General features: G+C 35.1%; 2 protein-coding genes across 4 annotated transcripts; one reads left to right on the top strand and one right to left on the bottom strand.

The window, feature by feature from the left end:
* The first annotated feature begins 2,196 nt into the window (after positions 1-2,196).
* LOC7487580 (uncharacterized) lies at positions 2,197-5,168 on the top strand. 3 transcript variants are annotated; one of them, XM_024593912.2, is made up of 5 exons: positions 2,197-2,684; positions 2,892-3,770; positions 3,900-4,013; positions 4,276-4,701; positions 4,802-5,168. In XM_024593912.2, the coding sequence occupies exons 2-5, from the start codon at positions 3,150-3,152 to the stop codon at positions 4,976-4,978; spliced, it is 1,338 nt and encodes a 445-aa protein (XP_024449680.2). In that variant the 5' UTR covers positions 2,197-2,684; positions 2,892-3,149; the 3' UTR covers positions 4,979-5,168. The 3 variants fall into 3 exon arrangements, with proteins under 3 accessions (XP_024449680.2, XP_024449681.2, XP_002300416.3); XM_024593913.2 differs by having other exon boundaries at positions 2,887-3,770; XM_002300380.4 differs by having other exon boundaries at positions 2,209-3,770; positions 4,276-4,415; positions 4,497-4,701.
* Positions 5,169-6,618: 1,450 nt separating this feature from the next.
* Positions 6,619-17,754, bottom strand: LOC7487579 (sodium/calcium exchanger NCL). The gene is made up of 7 exons (XM_024593910.2): positions 17,123-17,754; positions 16,318-16,509; positions 10,222-10,403; positions 8,449-8,594; positions 8,074-8,350; positions 7,690-8,001; positions 6,619-7,083 (listed from the first exon to the last, which is right to left on the bottom strand). Exons 1-7 carry the CDS (start codon positions 17,538-17,540, stop codon positions 6,835-6,837), a joined length of 1,776 nt encoding a protein of 591 aa, XP_024449678.2. The 5' UTR covers positions 17,541-17,754; the 3' UTR covers positions 6,619-6,834.
* Between the last annotated feature and the right edge of the window lie 416 nt (positions 17,755-18,170).

Here is an 18,170-nt window from a genome sequence, read left to right as displayed (position 1 = left end):
TTGGTTCCCTGATTTTTTTGCAATTCAATTTTGATATAAAAATTCATTTTTATTTTTTGAGTCTCTAGTATGATAGAGGGGAGAGAGAGAGAGAGATCATCAGATTCCGGTGATGAGAGATAAAGTCATCATTCACACCACTTTTTGCCACCAAAATGGTTGTTCGTTATGTCTACGAGTTTCATGCAATGAGATGAGTTTGATGGTGGTAGTTTAGAGTTTCAATATAACCTAAAAAAATAGATCAAAGTCAAGGAAGATAAATCTAACTCGATTTGATTTTGGGCTTTTTAGGGTTGATGAATTGATTTTTAGAAGTTTTAAGGGTGTTGGTAAGATATTTTTGGATTTAAATGACTTTAAAATAGGGTTTTTGAAGCGAAAAAACCTATTACCTTGATTTTTTACCACCATAGTGGTGGCTAGAATTTGGGTTAGTAGACAACACATCATCTGTCTTAGTAGGTGATGTATCGTCTGTCTATTTTTTATAATAAAAAAGGCGGGTGACAAGTTGTTCTCCCCTTTAAAGGAAAAAAAATAAAATTAGACTAGACGTGCGAACATGAGCTTAAAGGCCCATATGCCTGGGCTCTCCCTTTTAAAGGCCTAGACATTTTGGGTTATAGGCCCGCACACTTGGGCTCTTTTTTTGGCTATTTATATTTAGGTTTAATATAAATTTAAGAAATATAAAATGTATTGAACCCGGTTGAGTCCATGACTTGGATCGCAAGTTTTGATAGGTTAAGCCACAATGTTCAAGCTATTTTTTTGTAGTTTAATGCATTTTTTGTCCCTCAATTTAAAAGAAAAATACAATTTCTCCATTTGTTATTGTTGATCTATTTTTTTATTTAATTTAAAACTAAAAAAATAAATTTTCACAATTTGTTATCAATGATCTTCTTTTGCTATCTCAGTTTCCCATGCTTGTCCTGGTTTTTTTTTTTCTTTTAAAAAATATTTTTTAGTGTTGATTTTCACCAATAACAATTTATTAATTGACGATTAACTTTTTTAATTTGTTTTTTTTTTTTGTAAGATTATTTCCGTGTGTTTCTTAGGTTATCTTGAGTTAACCTAAGTAAATTTAATATATTTTTATGTTATTATTAAATAAAAATATTTTTTAATATGCGTTGATTTTGAATTATAGTTGAAATTATTTTTGAAGAAATAAATTAACTATTCCTAGATATTTGTTTTTAGTTTTCAAATAAAATTCTGTTATGGCCTGCAACGTAGCTTAAGAGTAATTATATATGGGCTGTGTGGAGATCAGTGGCAGTCGAGACTGCTCCCCTGTTTGTTGACAGTCAATTTTCAGGCCAATTTCTTTCGTTAAATTTATGATATCAAGTTCTTTACCAGTTTTGTTAATTAAATCTTTTTTTTTTTTTTTAATTTTCTCTGTTTGATATGGTCATCCCTTGATATATCACCAAGACCTGCATGCCATGCCGACACCATCTTGTGCGCTCACATGCCTTGCTCAAAGAATGTTTGCGTTACATAGCAAAATTTAATATCATATTATAACCTTCTTTATATTTAAGATGTATATTGTATTTTTTTAATCATAAAACAAGAAAAATATATCTAATATAGTTGTATCATATAACTTTATGCCTTAAGAATATTTTAATATAGTCTCGAGTTTAATTAGCTTCTAATTTATTAAAAGATAGCTATTTTCGATTTGTCTTGTATAAATATCTTTTACACCTTCGAATTTGATCTTCTCAATAGAAAAAAGTTTTAACCCTTTAATCATTTACAAGATAAGTAAGAGGTTACTCTATATTTTAAATAAAATATATTACTCTAGGAGTGGAGTTAGTCCACAAAAGTGTAATATTTCAAGCATATTATTTTTCAAATAAATTATTCTACTGGAAAAAAAAATCTTGAAATGTGTAATTTTGAATTTGTTTTTTAAAAATTATCAATTTAAATATTATAAATCTAGAATTATTAGAAATTTATCTAATTATTAACATCAAAATCTCAATAAATTAGTTGAAGTAATATAAATCGATAAAAACACTTTCAATAAAAAAAATATTCCAGTAATAAAAGGACCCAAATCCCAAAATCGAAGTGGTAAATTCCATGCAGGTGTGTTAGGGACAATCCGAAGGACACACAAGAGGCCCAGAAAGCTGCAAAGCCAGCATGGGATGCCTAAAATGAAACAAACAAGCAAAGGTGGCATTGCCTACTTACATTTGTCTCTTAGCTCCTTTTAGAAAATTTAGCACATAATTTAGAGAGAGAAATGAAATCTGACTGAGAGAGAAAGAAAATGAGAGTGAGTGAGTGAGAGAGATCCTGAGAGTAGGTGTAGGAATGAAAAGAGGAGAGTGGAGCGAGAATTTGGGCATAAGAAAAAATCGAGAGAAAAATGTATCTGATATTCTTAAATAGTGCTTTAGATTTTGCATGGTTTGAATTCTTCTACCACTTAATTTTTCCTTGAGTAATCTGCTTCTCCGACAATAAGATATGAGAAAAATCAGAAACCTCCTCAGATTCTCTCTCTCTACACTTCCAAAGTCCCTACTTTGTTTCTCTCTCTCTCTCTCTCTCTAATTTTCTAGCTTGAAGGCTGGCTAGGTTGAAGGGTTTTTGCTCTCTCTCTCAATCATACCGATCTTGACACCATACCTTGCGAGATTTTGGTAATCTTTTTCTGTTTGTTTCCTTTCTTTCTTGAAACTGGGTCCTTAAAGTTGTCTAGATTTTGCTGTTGTAATCGTCAGATTTTGATTTCATATTATGGTTTCTTCCAACTCAAGATTTGGACATGTTGTCTTTTTCTCTCTCTAAATCTTTGTATCTGGCTTCTTTAACTTCTTCTGAAACTCTTTCCTTTATAACAAGACTAGCCGAGGAAGAACAATACATATAGTGGTGCGGTATTATTAGTACTAGCAGCTGCAGCAAAATCAAGATTTATTGTGTGTGGCTGTCTAAATCCTTGCATGTTGATGACAAGAAAGTTCCAAGAAGAGCAGAAACAGGAACAATGGTATATATACTGACACTAGCATGGAAAGTGAGGGTGATGTCTTCTTCTTCTTCTTTTTTATTAGGGTTTCCTTTGAATTCTTGAAAACTTTCTTTTATGGAAGATAATTATAACAATGGCTCAAGAAGAACAAACCAAGAAATGTAACACTAGTAGTGATGGTAATGGTGATGGTGGTTTTAGAAGTGGCCACATTAGTAGATCTTCTAGGAAGCACAAGCAAAAGAAAGTGCCACAAAGAGGGCTTGGTGTTGCACAACTAGAGAAGATAAGACTAGAAGAGCAACAAAAGAACGATGTCTCTGTAAATCTGCCTTCTCCAGCTTCTATATCACAAATTAAGCCTTCCAATCGGAAAATTCGGTATCTCTCTATGCCAATTCCAAATGTTTATGAATCTCGTTCTACTTCAATCCCATATCTTCCTGATCTCTCATCTCCAAATTCAATGTTTAGGCCCCAGAATATAGAACTAATCAACTCAAACAGTACTATTCCATCGGAAAATTCGGTGGGGTGGCAATCAGCTGCTGTTCAAGGGCAAAAAAATGTGCCTAAGATGTGGAATTCTAGTGATTACAATCTTGAAAAGGAAAATTGTGGGGTTGATCCTGCACTTGCTTTTCGGTCTAATTTGAATTTACCTTATGAATCCAACCCCATTTGGCCTCTTCCTAGTTTGATGCAAAGAGCACAGCAACATGGACAACATTCTTCTTCTTCTTCATGCTCAATGGTAAGATATATAGTTCCTTCTAAATACGTGTGTGGTTTCTTAATTTCCTTCTTAAATTTAGTGTGATCTTTTTTGTGTAAATCCTAAAAAATCTTGCTTTGCATTATATATTTCGTGGAAATTGTGTAGGTAAATGCCTCGTCAGGAAGTTCATCATCATCTTTGCAAAATCCTCAGATGGAGCCCCCTTCAAACCAAAGCTATTATGACAACTATGTACCTGTTTGGATAGAGGAAGAGAAGGTGATTTAACTCTTCTCTTAATCAGTGAGTTAATGAATGCAATAGTACACTTTAACTCATTATATTTTTTTCTTTAGTTTTTAGTATAATCAATTAAGATTTCTCTTTAACAATAATGCTTAATACAATTCAAAGGGGGCAAAAAAAGGAACACGCCAATTTGTAAATGTCCTGATGGGAAATTTTTATCGGTTTTGAATTGAATGAAAATAATGGGAAGCATTTCTTGCTGTTTGTGAATTTGTTTCACATCCAAGTATAGATGGTTAGCAAGAAGAGACCGCATCCCTTTTCGCTAGGCTATCCACCAGGTTCTTCTTCCCACTGCTACAAGTGTCCCACAAATACCTCATTTGGCAATGGAGGCTTGTATAATTTCAGTTTCAGCAGCCGAAATTGCAGGTTTTTTTCTTATTCTCCATGGCATACTTGGATATTCTACTTTACAAGTGTTTTTACTGTATACCACTGTGCCCATTTTAGAGAAGACTCCTCGTGTTCTACTTGTATCTTGGAGCCCACTTCAAAGAAAATCATCAAAGAAAATGGGGCATGCAATGCAGATTTCCTCACTCCAGCCCCTCCTCCTGCTACAACTTTGACATCTACAGACTTCAAGCTCAAGCCTTCAGCTTATCTGGACTTCCATAACTTTGAATCCTTTGATTTCGATTCACTGCCGTATCAAGTGAGATTGCTTAAACAGCAAACCATTTCACTCGTTTTATTTTTTGTATTAAGAAATATTATCCACTTACTTTTCTTTTTCTCTCATGCATTTGTTGAAGGGTAACGTGGAAGATCGAATTCTCCAGCAGCCAGGAGCAATTGTACCAAATCAACAGCAGACCTACTATTGCTTCCTGCCCCCAGCAATAATGCAAATTGGCCATCCAACAAAGTCTAGTAATGATTACACTGGTGATGAAGTAGGGGAAAATATTGATTTGAATTTGAAGTTATGAACACCTATATAAAGTAGCTTACTTTTTCTTCGTTTTCTTCTCTCTTTTGCTCATCATCTCATGTGCTATCTGAGGAAGGCCAGCTGTTTCTCTCCATGAGACTATATGTAGTAGGCAGTCCTTGACTCCCTTTTCCCATTAATAACTTTTGAAGAAGAGTGAATATGTATAAATATGGATTTGTAGCTAAGAGTTTGAAAGTGACCCCTAAATCTTGGCCATGTGAGGGCAAGAGAGAAGAGAGAGACTGGGGAGGTTAGGAGTTCTAGATTTGTTTTTTGATGACCAAGTGATGAATTTGGTTTAGGTTCTGGGATTTCTTTTGTGTGTGTGTGTGAGAGAGAGTAGAGAAAGCACTTGATTATGGGTTTCTTTCAAACTCTAATTAGCTATAATTTTATATATTATAATATTAATTCTGAAATGGAACATGGAAATAAACTGATATAAGAATGATTATTGAAATAATATTAACAAATTATTTAAACGTTATTAAAATTTGTTGAAATAAACATGAACTTTGGATCAATTTGGTACAAAAAGTCATGTAAAAACATGAAAATAAAATTGAGTATTGTACATAGAAAACATGCTATCATGATTTGAGTTGCTAGACTACCCTTATTAAGAACTTAACACAAATTAAACAAGAAGAAGAAATAAAGGAGAATGAGAGATCCAGCCACCACCATTGGCAACCGGCCACGGCAGCTTCAATTAGAGCCGCCATGAATTAGGGGACTGCTTCTAAAAATACCCACGGTATTTTCCCGTGGAGATGGAATATCTGTTTGGAAATATAATAAATATTATGTTTTAAATTGTTTTTTTATTTAAAAATATATTAAAATAATATATTTTTTTATTTTTTAAATTTATTTTTAACATTAACATTTCAAAACAATACAAAAACAAAAAAAAAAAAAATTAAAATTTTAGAGAAGTCAAACACGCCCCCTATGTAATATGAATTTTGAGATGGGTTTTAAAAGGATCTTAGGTGCTTTTATTTTATTTTATTTTTATGTGAAAAATGATGCTTTTTAATTAATTAATTTTTTTCAATCATTTATTCTAAATTCATTTTCTCCTTAGAGTATTTCAATCTTTAGTGATGTTTTCTTAGCCAACACAACTAAATTTCTACTGCTTAAATAATAAGCCCACAACAAAATTAAAGTTTTCTAACTTATAATTTATGTATACTAACCCTAAGTAAATATTCAATTCATTTTATTCTTCGTCATCTTTTTTCACACTCTCAATAAAATCTTCTCACAAAAGTATTTTTATTGCAATAATGTTTTCGATGATGATGTCAGGAGATGCTGCATGTCTCCTCTCACACGACAACCTCTCCTGGGAATTTTTCGTGTGGTGTCTTTTTCCAGATGTGTTCTGTTTAGCTGAAGCATTAATCAATCCCTTATGATTAGTAAGGAAATTGCCAAAATATTCGTATTAGGTGAATCCTTGTTTTGCATCCATTAGAATCCCTGTCCCGTTTGTGTCTTGCTTAGCTGCTAAAAAGGGCAGAAAAACACAGCAAAAGATGAGGTTATGTAGTAGCATATTAAATCATAACGAGAGAGAAAAAAAGAGGAAGGGGGCAAGGGTTGTTTTCCAGGAGGGAACGGAGCTTTGAAGTCTGAAAAAGCACAACTGTAAATAGGAAATGTCACAAGAAAATCACAAGTACAATGTCTTCTGGATCAGCTCATGTGTCCAACAAAATTCATAATCACGCTTGGACAGCCAAAAAACACTCTCATAAAAGTCCATATGTTCGCTATCAAACAGGAACCATCCCACAAGATCCAACTACGAGCCTTGCTCTGATTTCAACTTGCATAAACCTATGACCAACCCAAGACATAATCAAGAACATAGACCAGTACCAGAGAGAATGGATACAGGAAGTATGCCAGAAAACAGGTCCAGAGAGGAAATGTGGTGCGGAAGCTGGCAAAGGCGCCCATCACGATGCACACAATACAAATAACCAGCACTTCAGCTGAGAAGTCCCAGGTCAATTCCCTGAAGTAAACAAGGGCCAAGAACACTGATAGGCAAAGGACATTATTCATAGTGACTGCCCCATATAGCTGCAGTAAGAAAAGCCATCAAGGTCAGCATTCAAAAAAACCGCAGTTTCTTTTATGATTGCATGATTATGTACTAACATAAGACTGCAAGTTGCCTCCTAAGAATGTAAGCAAGGCACAGAGTTATCTCTGAAATTAAACAGAGGATAATTCTTTGTTTATTTTCATCCCCTGTAATAAAGGCAAGTCATTTCAAAGGCAACCTTTCAGAAAGCACAACTACCATCCATACTATGAGTCTCCGTAAGTGGTTCATTGAGCTTGTGCTGTATGGGGTGTTTTTAGACAGGATACTGCATCACATGCCCAACTGAAATGAGTTAACATTTAGAGGAGATAATGCAAGGAACCATCTCAAATTGAAATGCATTCAGCTTGGAAATAGAAATCAATAACAAGTTCAGAATAGCACTGTGCTTTTGATGCTGCCTCCTTTGGCAATCAGAAATTATATTCTTGAAGACAAGCTATAAAACTGTACTCGAAATTTTTCTATTTTAGATTGAAATGTGACCTTTTAAATAGTTGCAAATGCCTACAGTAAATTATAATCAACTTTAAAGAGCAGGAAGCTGAAACACTGGGACTGGTAAGTAAGAAACACACCTCAGAAAATGTTAACGAGGCAGTGGTGACTTTCTTACGGCTAGCGAAAATGATTGCTGATACAGCTTCACTAGAGTTGGTAGCCAACGGAAGAGCAATAAATGAGATGAAGAAAGTAGGAATACTTGTTGCATCAGAGAAATTGTCAACAGCATCCACCAGAGGATCCGCGAAAGCAGCAGCAATAACAGCACCAGCCAACAACATCAGTGATGCTTTGAAGGACGTCCACCTGGGGTTTTTGACTCCCCCATCACTCTCTCCCTCCTCTGGTTCCTTAGACCCCAATAGAGCGTGTGCTTTCTTTGTTTTCTGCATGAATTACGAAATCAAATGATCATATGATACTATGGCACTAAGGTAAGCCACAATACTGCCACTTACATCATGAAAGTTATCCAAGTACTTATGTGTCCGGGGACCAGGGTCAGGAGAGCCACCTCCTACACGCATTGCCTCATCAAGCCATTTTTGGATACCATTAATGAACTCCCTAAAATTAATAAGATTATCATTAGTTTTGTCAAAATCTTTAATTAATTTAGAAACAGCATCATCCTTGTCGAAGTCTATCTCTTCAAACCGGATTCCTATGACCAGTGCCTTTAATTCAGAAGCAGAAAGGCAACCATCACCATTCTCATCAATAGTGTTGAACAACCTGGCATGGTGTATACATTAGAAAATTACAAATTAAAAGAGGTATAGATTGAAAGGCAAAGACTATCAGTTCAGGTGTAATGGAAGCATGGAACTGACTTTTGTACGACACTTTCATCCAGTGAACTGTCATCAGCCAAAAGCCTTCCTAAAGCACGCTGTTTTAAATGCTTTAAAATTCCTGACATCACAAGTTTGTGCCTTGTATACTTAAGTTTTCTCTCCTGGATCCAAGGCTGAAAGACCTGTCCGATATAATATGAAAGGAAAAACATTAATTTGGAAAGAAGCCCCAAAAACAGATCGTAGAAGGCTAGATTGTAGCATCTGATAACACACAGGCAGGCACCAAACACACATTATTTGACTCAATTATAACAAGAACCCAAGCCGCAGTATCTAACATTTGGGCCTTAAAATATAACTACTAAATAGGGCAACTCAGTCGATTCCTAACCTATTTTAAGCAAGGGAAAACACCAAAGTAGTATCAAGTTCAAACATATATTGTATGGCTGTCCGACAATTGTTAAAAACATTACTAGCAATAAATTTCTTCAGTGACAAAAAAGAGAAAAATTGAAGTAATTATTTGCACAATATAGCATGCACAATCTTACATTGGTATATTCAAACTAATCCACCCTAACAAACCTGCAACATTGTAAACAAATCAGAGACCGTAGAATGGAGAAAACATACACTGGTAGCTAAATTTTTTGCACTCGCTTAGAGCAATAAGCCATTAATTACCTAGAGCAAAAACTGAAAAAAAAAAAGAAGTTTCTACGAAGCTTACAGATATTCACATTCTAGATTTGACTAAAACTTGCAAATTGCTAGGGTCTACTGAAAATAAACTAGATTTACCAAATAACTGCCTGGCTCTTAAAATTCTGGTCTAAACTAGCAAGAAGTCACACCTCAAAAAACAAGAAGTCTGTGATGATAAGGCCAGGGTCTATTCATACTCCTTTTCCAAAACCAGATTCTTTGGATGTGAATTTCTCACAATATGGAAAAGAAAGTGCTTTGGTTTTGAGCACATTTTCATTGAAGTAGCAACTGGCAACTCGACAAGACACCTTATCCAGCAAGTCACCTTCCAAGAGGTGCATGTCAGTTTAGGATGCAGCTCACTCACATGATGATAAATAGCATATTTATTATGTTCACAGAGTACGGAGTAACACTTAGGCCCTTAAAGGCTACCACTAATCAAGAGGTTGATTTCCAGATTAATTTGTCAAGTACAAAATCATTAAATGACATTTGTAGAATTTAGAATATAATGAAACTTGGAGGAATTATTAGGTCTCACGAGGGTATCAAAAGAATCTAAACTTAATATGCATCAACGTTGGAAACTGTGCAACCATAGAGATCGAAACTTTATGGTAATTTTAGTATGCATATCATCCTTAACCAAGTAAAACCAAATAAACTTCATCGATCTTTGAAATTATAACATGTTACTGAACCTAGCAACATTTGCAATGTCAAATTGTTTAGGAATTAACATGATAATTAAGTCAAATTGTAGGGCCCCAATCTAGAGAGGTTATATTAAGAGAAAAGATGACCTAACTGCGTTGTTAGAAACATAAGGGACAAGCTCAAAACTATGCTTCCCAAGCATACCGAGTGCAATTATAAACATGGGCTCCTATTTCAATGAACTACAAAATATGAAAGCATGTGGAATGCCCGTTTAGTTCCTGCCAAAACTATGCAGCCAAAAGCAAGCCTTTGTAATTTTATGGGCTACAAAGAAGTGGGGACTGCAACAACGAGGTAGCTTTTAGCTTCTCAATAAAAAAAACAGCTTAATAATATCTACAAACTAGGTACACAGGAAAGAAAAATAGTTACCTGGTAAAGACAGTAAGATATCAAGATAGCAAGAGATAAAATTAGCCCAATCAAGACTGCTAAGTGCTTTCCTGAAGTTGAATGGAGGGTTTGCAGTAGTTGAACAACAATAAATGGAAGAATAGATATAGCCATTATTCTTGCAGCATAGCATGTCCAAATATCAGTACTAACTCCACTGCCTGCAAACATGGATAAATTATTTTGAGTATGGAGGCATCTAGTATATTCAACCACAATTTTCATACTGTTTCACATCACAGCTCCAATTGTAATCAATGCAATAAATTTGATAATGAATGTGCAATGTCTTAGAATGATATTTGTTTATAAAATTGGCATACAAGTAACCATGTAATTACTTCAGAATTTGATGGCTTCCATTATCAGTATAATGTTTCACATTTCACAACCCCAGCCCCTCCCCCTCTCTTTCAATTTCTGTAGGATTTAAATCCCTCCCCCCATCATTCCTTTCATACATCTGCTGCTAAGCTCAGCTCCCTCTAAATATTACATTTTTTTTCTGATTTTCACTCATCCTTTCCCTTTCTGTACTGTCAATAGAATGCCATAAATTATGCCTTATTAATAGCTGTTAATTTAGGTTGTATATAGGAGAGGAGATTTAACTTACCATGTATAGATTCCTAAAATCACTATGTAATTAGCATGTATAGATTTAAGTTTCTTTGCATAACTAGCAATCTTGCCTATATAATGAAAGACCTTCTCAAGAGAGGGCAATTCGAACCATTCTGTTACGGTTTCAGAGTCATTCTCTAAGAAATCTTAGTTCTAGTTTTCCCAGTCATAGCCTTAGTACTTATGGAGAAGTTAGATATTGTTTGTCAATTCTGATTGATTTACTAGCAAAAATTATGTTGCTTGGGAGTTTCAATTGGAGACCTTCCTAAAGGGTAAAGAGTTGTGGGGACATATAGATGGTAGTAGCAAAAGAGAATCTACCGGGGAAAGGTCTCTGACCGCAAGGAAGCTTGGGATGCCAAAGATAATAAAATCATATCCTGGATTCTTGGTTCTATAAAGCCACATCTTATTATCTCTACGTCCTCATAGGTCTGCAAATGCTATGTGGAATTATCTCAAGCAAGTCTATAACTATGACAAAAATGTTAGGCGTTTCCAGCTTGAGTTGGCCATTGCTAACTATACTTAGGGGGATCTATCAATTAAAGACTACTACTCTGGTTTTCTGATTTTTAAAAATGATTATTCCGACCTTGTTGCAACCATGGTCTCTATAATACAACACGTACACAAAACCAGACAAAGAGATCAATTTCTAATGAAATAGAGGCTTGACTTTGAATCTATTTGTGCCTCTAGTAAATAGAGATCTTATTCTGACTTTGGAGGTCTGTTATGAGAACTCTTGCGTGAGGAACAACGCTCAATACTCGAAATATTATGGAGCAGTCTTGTGTTGCTTCTAATACTGTCTCAGTTGCCTATGTTGCTTAAGGCAAGGGCAAGGGTTGTGACATGAGCACCACATAATGCTATAGTTGCAAGAAATATGGTCATAATGCTCCTAACTATCCTCAAGAATTTTGTAATTGCTGCAAGTAGTCAGGGCACATTATTAAGGATTGTACTATTCATCCTTAACGCTTCAACAAGGTCTATCATGCTGTTGTTACTGGTGACTTACAGCCAACTATGCTTGTTATTGTAACTTCTGTTGCTGGTTTATAGTCTCTAGCACCTTTTCTAACTCAGGAAACAATGCAAGAAATGATTGTGAGTGCATTTTCAACATTGGGTCTTCAAGGTATTGGTTCTTCATATCTCTTTTAGATCTTAGACGCAGGTGCTTCTAATCGTATGAATAATTCTCTAAACGATTTAAGTAATGTAAGAGAATATCGTAGCTCTTCACATATTCAAACAGCCAATGGTAGTGCTTTACCCAATATAGCAGTTGGTGATACATCTTCTTACTTTAAGGATGTTCTTATATCACCTGAATTTAGTTTCTTTTGGCCAGCTTTGTGGACCAAAATTATGATGTACATCTTACTCCTTGTGGTTTTTGTTGTGCAGGATCAAATGTCAGACAATTGATAAAGAAGGGGCCTAAGCATGGATGTCTTTTTTATCTACAACTACCTATTCCACAAAGTTTGCCTTATTTCTCTATACTGTCTTTATCTTCTAAAGTTCTATCTAATATGTTGAAATTTGGTCTATTGAATAATAAAGAGTATTCTTCTTCCATTGTGTTTTCTAATTGTGCAACTTGTAAACTTGGCAAAAGTAAAACCTAACTCTTTCCTTCTGAAGGAAATAGAGCCACCTATAATTTTGAGATCATTCATAGTGATGTTTAAGGTATTAGTCTTATTATTTCTCATGCCCAATACAAATGTTTTCTGACAATCATTAATGACCACAGCAAATATACATGGATCTATTTCTTGCAGCACAAATCAAAAGTTTTTCATATGTTCAAACTATTCTTAGCTCTTTTTGACACTCAATTTTCAGTTGATGTTAAAATTCTTTGGTCCGACTCGAGTGGAGAATATCTATCTCATGTGTTCCAATCTTTCTTGCAATTTAAAGGTATATTTTCTCTCAACATTCTTGTCCATATAATCCACAACAAAATAGAGTAGCTGAACGAAAGAATCATTATCTTCTAAATGTTGTCGGAACCATGCTCATTAAGTCTTCAGTTCCTCCTAAGTTTTGGGTAGAAGCATTTACCACAACAACCTTTCTCATAAATAGATTGCCTTCCCCAGTTTTGGATTTCGAGTCTCCATATTTCAGGCCTCATACAAATCTTCATATTTTTAGGTGTGTATGCTTTATAAAAACCAAGATATAGAGGGGAATAAAATTAAAAAAATTAATTCTGGACAAGTTTCTAGGGATTAATTGTCATTCTTGGTATAATTTATGCCCATGAGCAAATGTACATGCTAGACAAAATTTGATATGTAAATTGTTAATAAGGAAAATAGTAAACATTCATCTTGTCTGTCATAATCATTTTGGTGGTGGTTAGAATGATTTATTTGGGTATCCAATTGTTTAGAAGCTGCCTAGTTTAATTAGTGAGATAATGATTTGTAGTTTAATTAGTGATATAATGATTTGGAAATTTGGGCAAAACATATTTTAAAGTGGAATTTTCTACAAATAATGTCATTCTATATTATAGATAGCTTTGATAATCAGTGGTTAAGTGAAGATCTTTGTCATATTGCCACCTAGGGCTTATTTGAATCTTGTTTTTGCATTTCTTGCAAGATCATGAACAACTCTTAAGGAACATCCGGGTCTATTTGCTTTCAAAATCACTTTTAGCTTTGCTTGCTCTTACATATTTCACACTTGTTATTTATATTGTTCTCATGAGGATACCTAGCAGTACCCAATGAATATTCGAAACCCAATCAGGTCGGGTTTGGTTTATACTCAATCGGGTTCGGTTAAAATTTTTGGAATCAAGTTCGAATAAGGATGCCACAAAACCCGATCCATGAATACCCTTTGTAATCCCTAACAGCAGGCCATTCAGGAAGAACTACGTGCTCTTAAGGCTAATAAGACTTGGGAAGTGGTGGATTGTCCTGCTGGTGTGACTCCACTTGGATGATGTAAGTGGATCTATTCTACAAGGTCAAGTCTGATGTTAGTTTGGACAGGTATAAAGCCCACTTAGTAGCTCTTGGAAATAATCAAGAATATGGAGTAAATTATAAGGAAACGTTTGCTCCATTGACAAAAATGACTACCATCCACACAATTTTGGCTATTGCCGCTTCTCAAAATTGGGTTTTAAATCAAATGAATGTGAAGAACACCTTTCTTCAAAGGGATCTCAAGGAAGATCTTTATATGCGTCATCCTGCAGGTTTACTTTCCACCCTTACTTCAATAGTATGCAAGTTGCCTCGCTCCTTGTATGGTCTTAAACAGGCCCCTCGTGCATGGTATGAAAAATTTACTTATACCTTACTCAAGTTTGCTTTTCTCAAAAGCAATTACGATGCATCTGTGTTTCTTCGCAAAACTGAGATTGGGGTTGTCATTCTCTTAATGTATGTTGACGACATAATCATCACGAGCATTGATTTGGTTCTAATCTCCCAATTAAAGCAATATTTACATGACTCTTTTCACATAAAGGATCTGGATCCCTTACATATTTTTTTGGTCTAGAAATTACCGCTGGTTCATATGATATTTTTCTATCACAATACAAGTATACCCAGGATTTGATGGTTGTTGTTGGTCTCCATGACTCTACCCCTCTTGATACTTACTCCCTTGGAACTTAATCTCAAGCTACTCAAAGAAGAGGGTAATTTGTTATCAAACCCTGAAGCCTATCATACATTGGTTGGCAACTTGGTCTATCTTACAATTACTAAACCTGATATTTCTTATGTGGTCCAACATGTTAGCTAGTTCATGGCTTCTCCTCGGCACCTTCATATGGCTACAATTCGACGAATCATTCGCTATGTCCATGGCATAGCTTTGCAGGGACTTTTCTATCTTGTTGGTATTTCACTTGATCTTTTAGCATATAATGATATTTGATTATGTGATTATGCCGGGTGTAGTGACACTCGATGTTCTACTATAGGTTGGTGTATGTTTCTCATTCCGACTCTTATTTATTGGAAAAGTATAAAACAAGATTGTGTTTCTAAGTCCTCTACCAAATATAGGGCTATATCCCAAGCTTATGTTGAGATACATTGGCTCTGAGGGCTATTGCCTGAACTTAGCTTCTCTTCAGGTGGCCCTACTTCTCTTCATGCAAATAAACACTACTATCATTCACATTTCAGTCAATCTCATCTTCTATGAATGCACTAAACATATTGAGGTTGGTTGCCACTTCATCTGTAAGGCGTTTGAAGCTCAAACTATCTCTCTTCCTCATGTGTCTAGCAATCTTCAAGTGGCAAATATTTTTACCAAGGCTCTCACACGATAGCAACATAATTTTCTTACAAACAAATTGATGCTTATGGATAACCCACATCAATTTGCCGGGGATAGTTTTCAGACCCGGCCCGATCCAAGGCCCGAGTTCCGGGTTTTGACCGGGTCATCGGGTCGCTTGGGTCAATTTTATTTTTTTTAATTAAAATAACGTCGTTTTAGTAAAAAAAACAAAAATCAATGGGTTGCAACCAGGTTTTGACCGGGTCTTGCCGGGTCAACCCGCTGGGTCACACCGGGTTATTCCTTCCTCTATTTTTTCTTCAACCCGGCCCAGTTCCAGCCCCGGGTCGGCCGGGTCCCGGGTCGACCAGCCGGGCCGGGCCGGGTTTAAAAACTATGGCCGGGAGGGTCAATAGAATGCCATAAATTATGCCTTGTTAATAGCTGTTAATTTAGGTTGTAAATACTCTCATAAATAGAAGAAGAGATTTAGATGTATAGCTTCCTAAAATTACTCTATGTAATTAGCACGTAGAGATTTAAATTTCCTTGTATAACTGGCAATCTTGCGTATATAATTAAATAACTTCTCAAGAGAGAGGGCAATTAGAACCATTATATCATGTACAAAAGGGCAGCATTCAATATTCGGAAAGCTTATGATGTGTAATCTCAAGAAATTTTATGAAAATGTTCACTATATTTGATGTCCTCATGCATCATACATTTAATTGCAACATATTTAATAAATATGTGTTCGCAAGACAAAATGCATCACTTGCACTGTTTTCTAAAAAGAGAGGGGTAGCATTTATCCTAAAAAAACCCAAGGAAACAATGAAACTGCACAAAAAAATCCTGTCTAGGAAGGTAGATCTGGGCTTCAGAAAACTGATACAGATTGAGCATAACCTTATACCTCTAGACGTTACCAGATTAACAGCCTCGCAAGATTTCTCCACTAGTTTAAGTAAATAAGTTAAGTCTGATACTTCAGTTTGCATATTATCTAAGAAATACTGCTTATAATCTTCCAAGACAAAGAATGGTAAACAATATTAACCACATTTTCTGATGCCATAGTGCTTTAAATCTTTCAGAACTCAGCGTCTGTCTCTAAGTTCTGTCGATACCATGTTAATTCTAAGAAAAGAGACATACCAGTTAGGCTGAATCTTTTTGTGTCCTTTCGGTCTATTGCAGAGTTTTCTGTCTCACTCATGTCACATTTTCCGACAACAACACACGATCCCCAGATAACTGTAAGAAGCATTACAGTTGACCCGGCCAACAAGCCCATTCCAACCGAGACCTGGCTTTGAGCAGTTTCAGTACTTCCAGAAAGTCCAGAAACTATGGAGCAAAGGGGAGAAAATTAGACAATGTTACCAAACAAAAGCTATCTCGTGTCACCAAAATCACCATATACAATACAATTGGCAGTAATAATCAAAATGATTCGACAATCACTTTCCTTGTATCCGTAACACAGAAAATTCACATTCACATTCACATTCACATAAAAACTAATTCTTTTCATTTTCAGATTCAATGTTTCACTGTAAATTTTTAATGCTATGAGTAAATATAAATGACTATAGAAAAAATATAGAAAGAGGTAAACAAAGTGTGTGTGTAAAAAGCAGGCAACAGTATAAAGCACAAAAAGAAAAAATCTAAAAACTACAAATTTTAAAAAACAAAATCTAGAGGAAGAAAATAAAAAAACTCTTTTTTTTGCCGGTAAAACCATCAGATTCAAAAACCAGATAATTTCACACCGAAAATTATATATATATATAGATCGATCCAAAATGTTCATGTCATTTTTAATTAAACAATCGAAAATTAAATCCTAAATATCCAGATCACAAAACGAGATTAGTAAAAGTTGAAATTAATAGATTCCACCTCAAATCAGTCATATTTTCCACAACCAAAAAGAGGAAAAAGGAGATGAAATTACCGAGAATGAGCAATGCATCAGGAAGAGCACCAAGGACGGGAAGAAACAAGCCACCAATAATACCAGGTCCCAGAATCTGAAGCAAAAGCTCACTCCCACTAGACAGATATGTAGCGGCAAAGAACATCAAGTAGCCATAGACGAGAATCAAAAACAAGTTTCCAATCACCGTCGTAGTGCAGGGCAGGAAGCCGTAGGTCTGCTCGCACGTCTCCTCTGCACTACTCTTGAGGGCGAGATGGAAAGGCGATGATGTAGTTTGATTAAGGGACTGATTGTTGTGGACGCCATCGGAGATTAGATCAGACGGATCAAAGGGGGAGTAACGTGAATGCACGGTTGTGATTAGGAGGAGGAGGAGGAGGATTGGGATGGTGAGGACGAGGTGGCGTCTGTTAAAACTGAAACTGTTCCTCATGGCTTGGTTTCTTTGTAATGTTTAAGACATGAACAAAAAGAGAGGAACTGATGGTCAAGTGTTTTCCAAAGTGATTGGTCGTTAGATAGACGGGAGGAGTTCTGAAAACTAAAGGACGAGGTTAGGTTTGGTGAGATAGGCCGTGTCCTAGCCGCGTCAAGCTTCCAGATATGGAAGCTGTACCGTTTCAACTTGAAAATCACGACCCCACCTGTTTTCCGTATCTAAGAGGAAACGGCTTAACTATTTTAAGATTCTGCTTTTATATATTTAATCGTATTCTTATAAAAGTTACTGTGTTTTTAATTCATCTTTCCTTTGTATTTTTTTTTTTTCTATCAAAAATTCAAAACTAACTGAAATGGTTCGCATAATTATTAATTTTAAAATATTTAATCCACTCAGATGCCTCAAACTTTTAAAGTTACACGTATTTATTCATGAAAATGAATAAAGATGTGAAATTAAAGTGACATTTTAATATTGTTATAGTGGTTGTTTTTAAAGTATTTTTTACTCGAAAATATATTAAAACAATCTATTTTTTAATTTTTTTAAAATTTATTTTTGACATTAACATATCAGAACTTAAAAAAAAACACAAAATAATTAATTTAAAATAAAAAAATA

The sequence above is a fragment of the Populus trichocarpa genome, chromosome 1, assembly GCF_000002775.5.
Source record: "Populus trichocarpa isolate Nisqually-1 chromosome 1, P.trichocarpa_v4.1, whole genome shotgun sequence".
NCBI lineage: Eukaryota > Viridiplantae > Streptophyta > Magnoliopsida > Malpighiales > Salicaceae > Populus > Populus trichocarpa.
Note: the sequence above shows the minus strand (reverse complement) of the source record. Positions and strands in the feature narration are given on the sequence as shown.

What these genes read in the sequence shown, in the direction of transcription:
- LOC7487580 (XM_024593912.2), top strand. Translation starts at nt 3,150, where the DNA reads ATGGCTCAAGAAGAACAAACCAAGAAATGTAACACTAGTAGTGATGGT. An exon ending in CTTCTTCTTCATGCTCAATG is followed by an intron (nt 3,771 to 3,899) that starts GTAAGATATATA and finishes GAAATTGTGTAG; the next exon opens with GTAAATGCCTCGTCAGGAAG. An exon ending in TCGATTCACTGCCGTATCAA is followed by an intron (nt 4,702 to 4,801) that starts GTGAGATTGCTT and finishes CATTTGTTGAAG; the next exon opens with GGTAACGTGGAAGATCGAAT.
- LOC7487579 (XM_024593910.2), bottom strand. Translation starts at nt 17,540, where the DNA reads ATGAGGAACAGTTTCAGTTTTAACAGACGCCACCTCGTCCTCACCATC. An exon ending in TATCTTACTGTCTTTACCAG is followed by an intron (nt 8,595 to 10,221) that starts GTAACTATTTTT and finishes TATATCGGACAG; the next exon opens with GTCTTTCAGCCTTGGATCCA. An exon ending in GATGAAAGTGTCGTACAAAA is followed by an intron (nt 8,351 to 8,448) that starts GTCAGTTCCATG and finishes ACACCATGCCAG; the next exon opens with GTTGTTCAACACTATTGATG.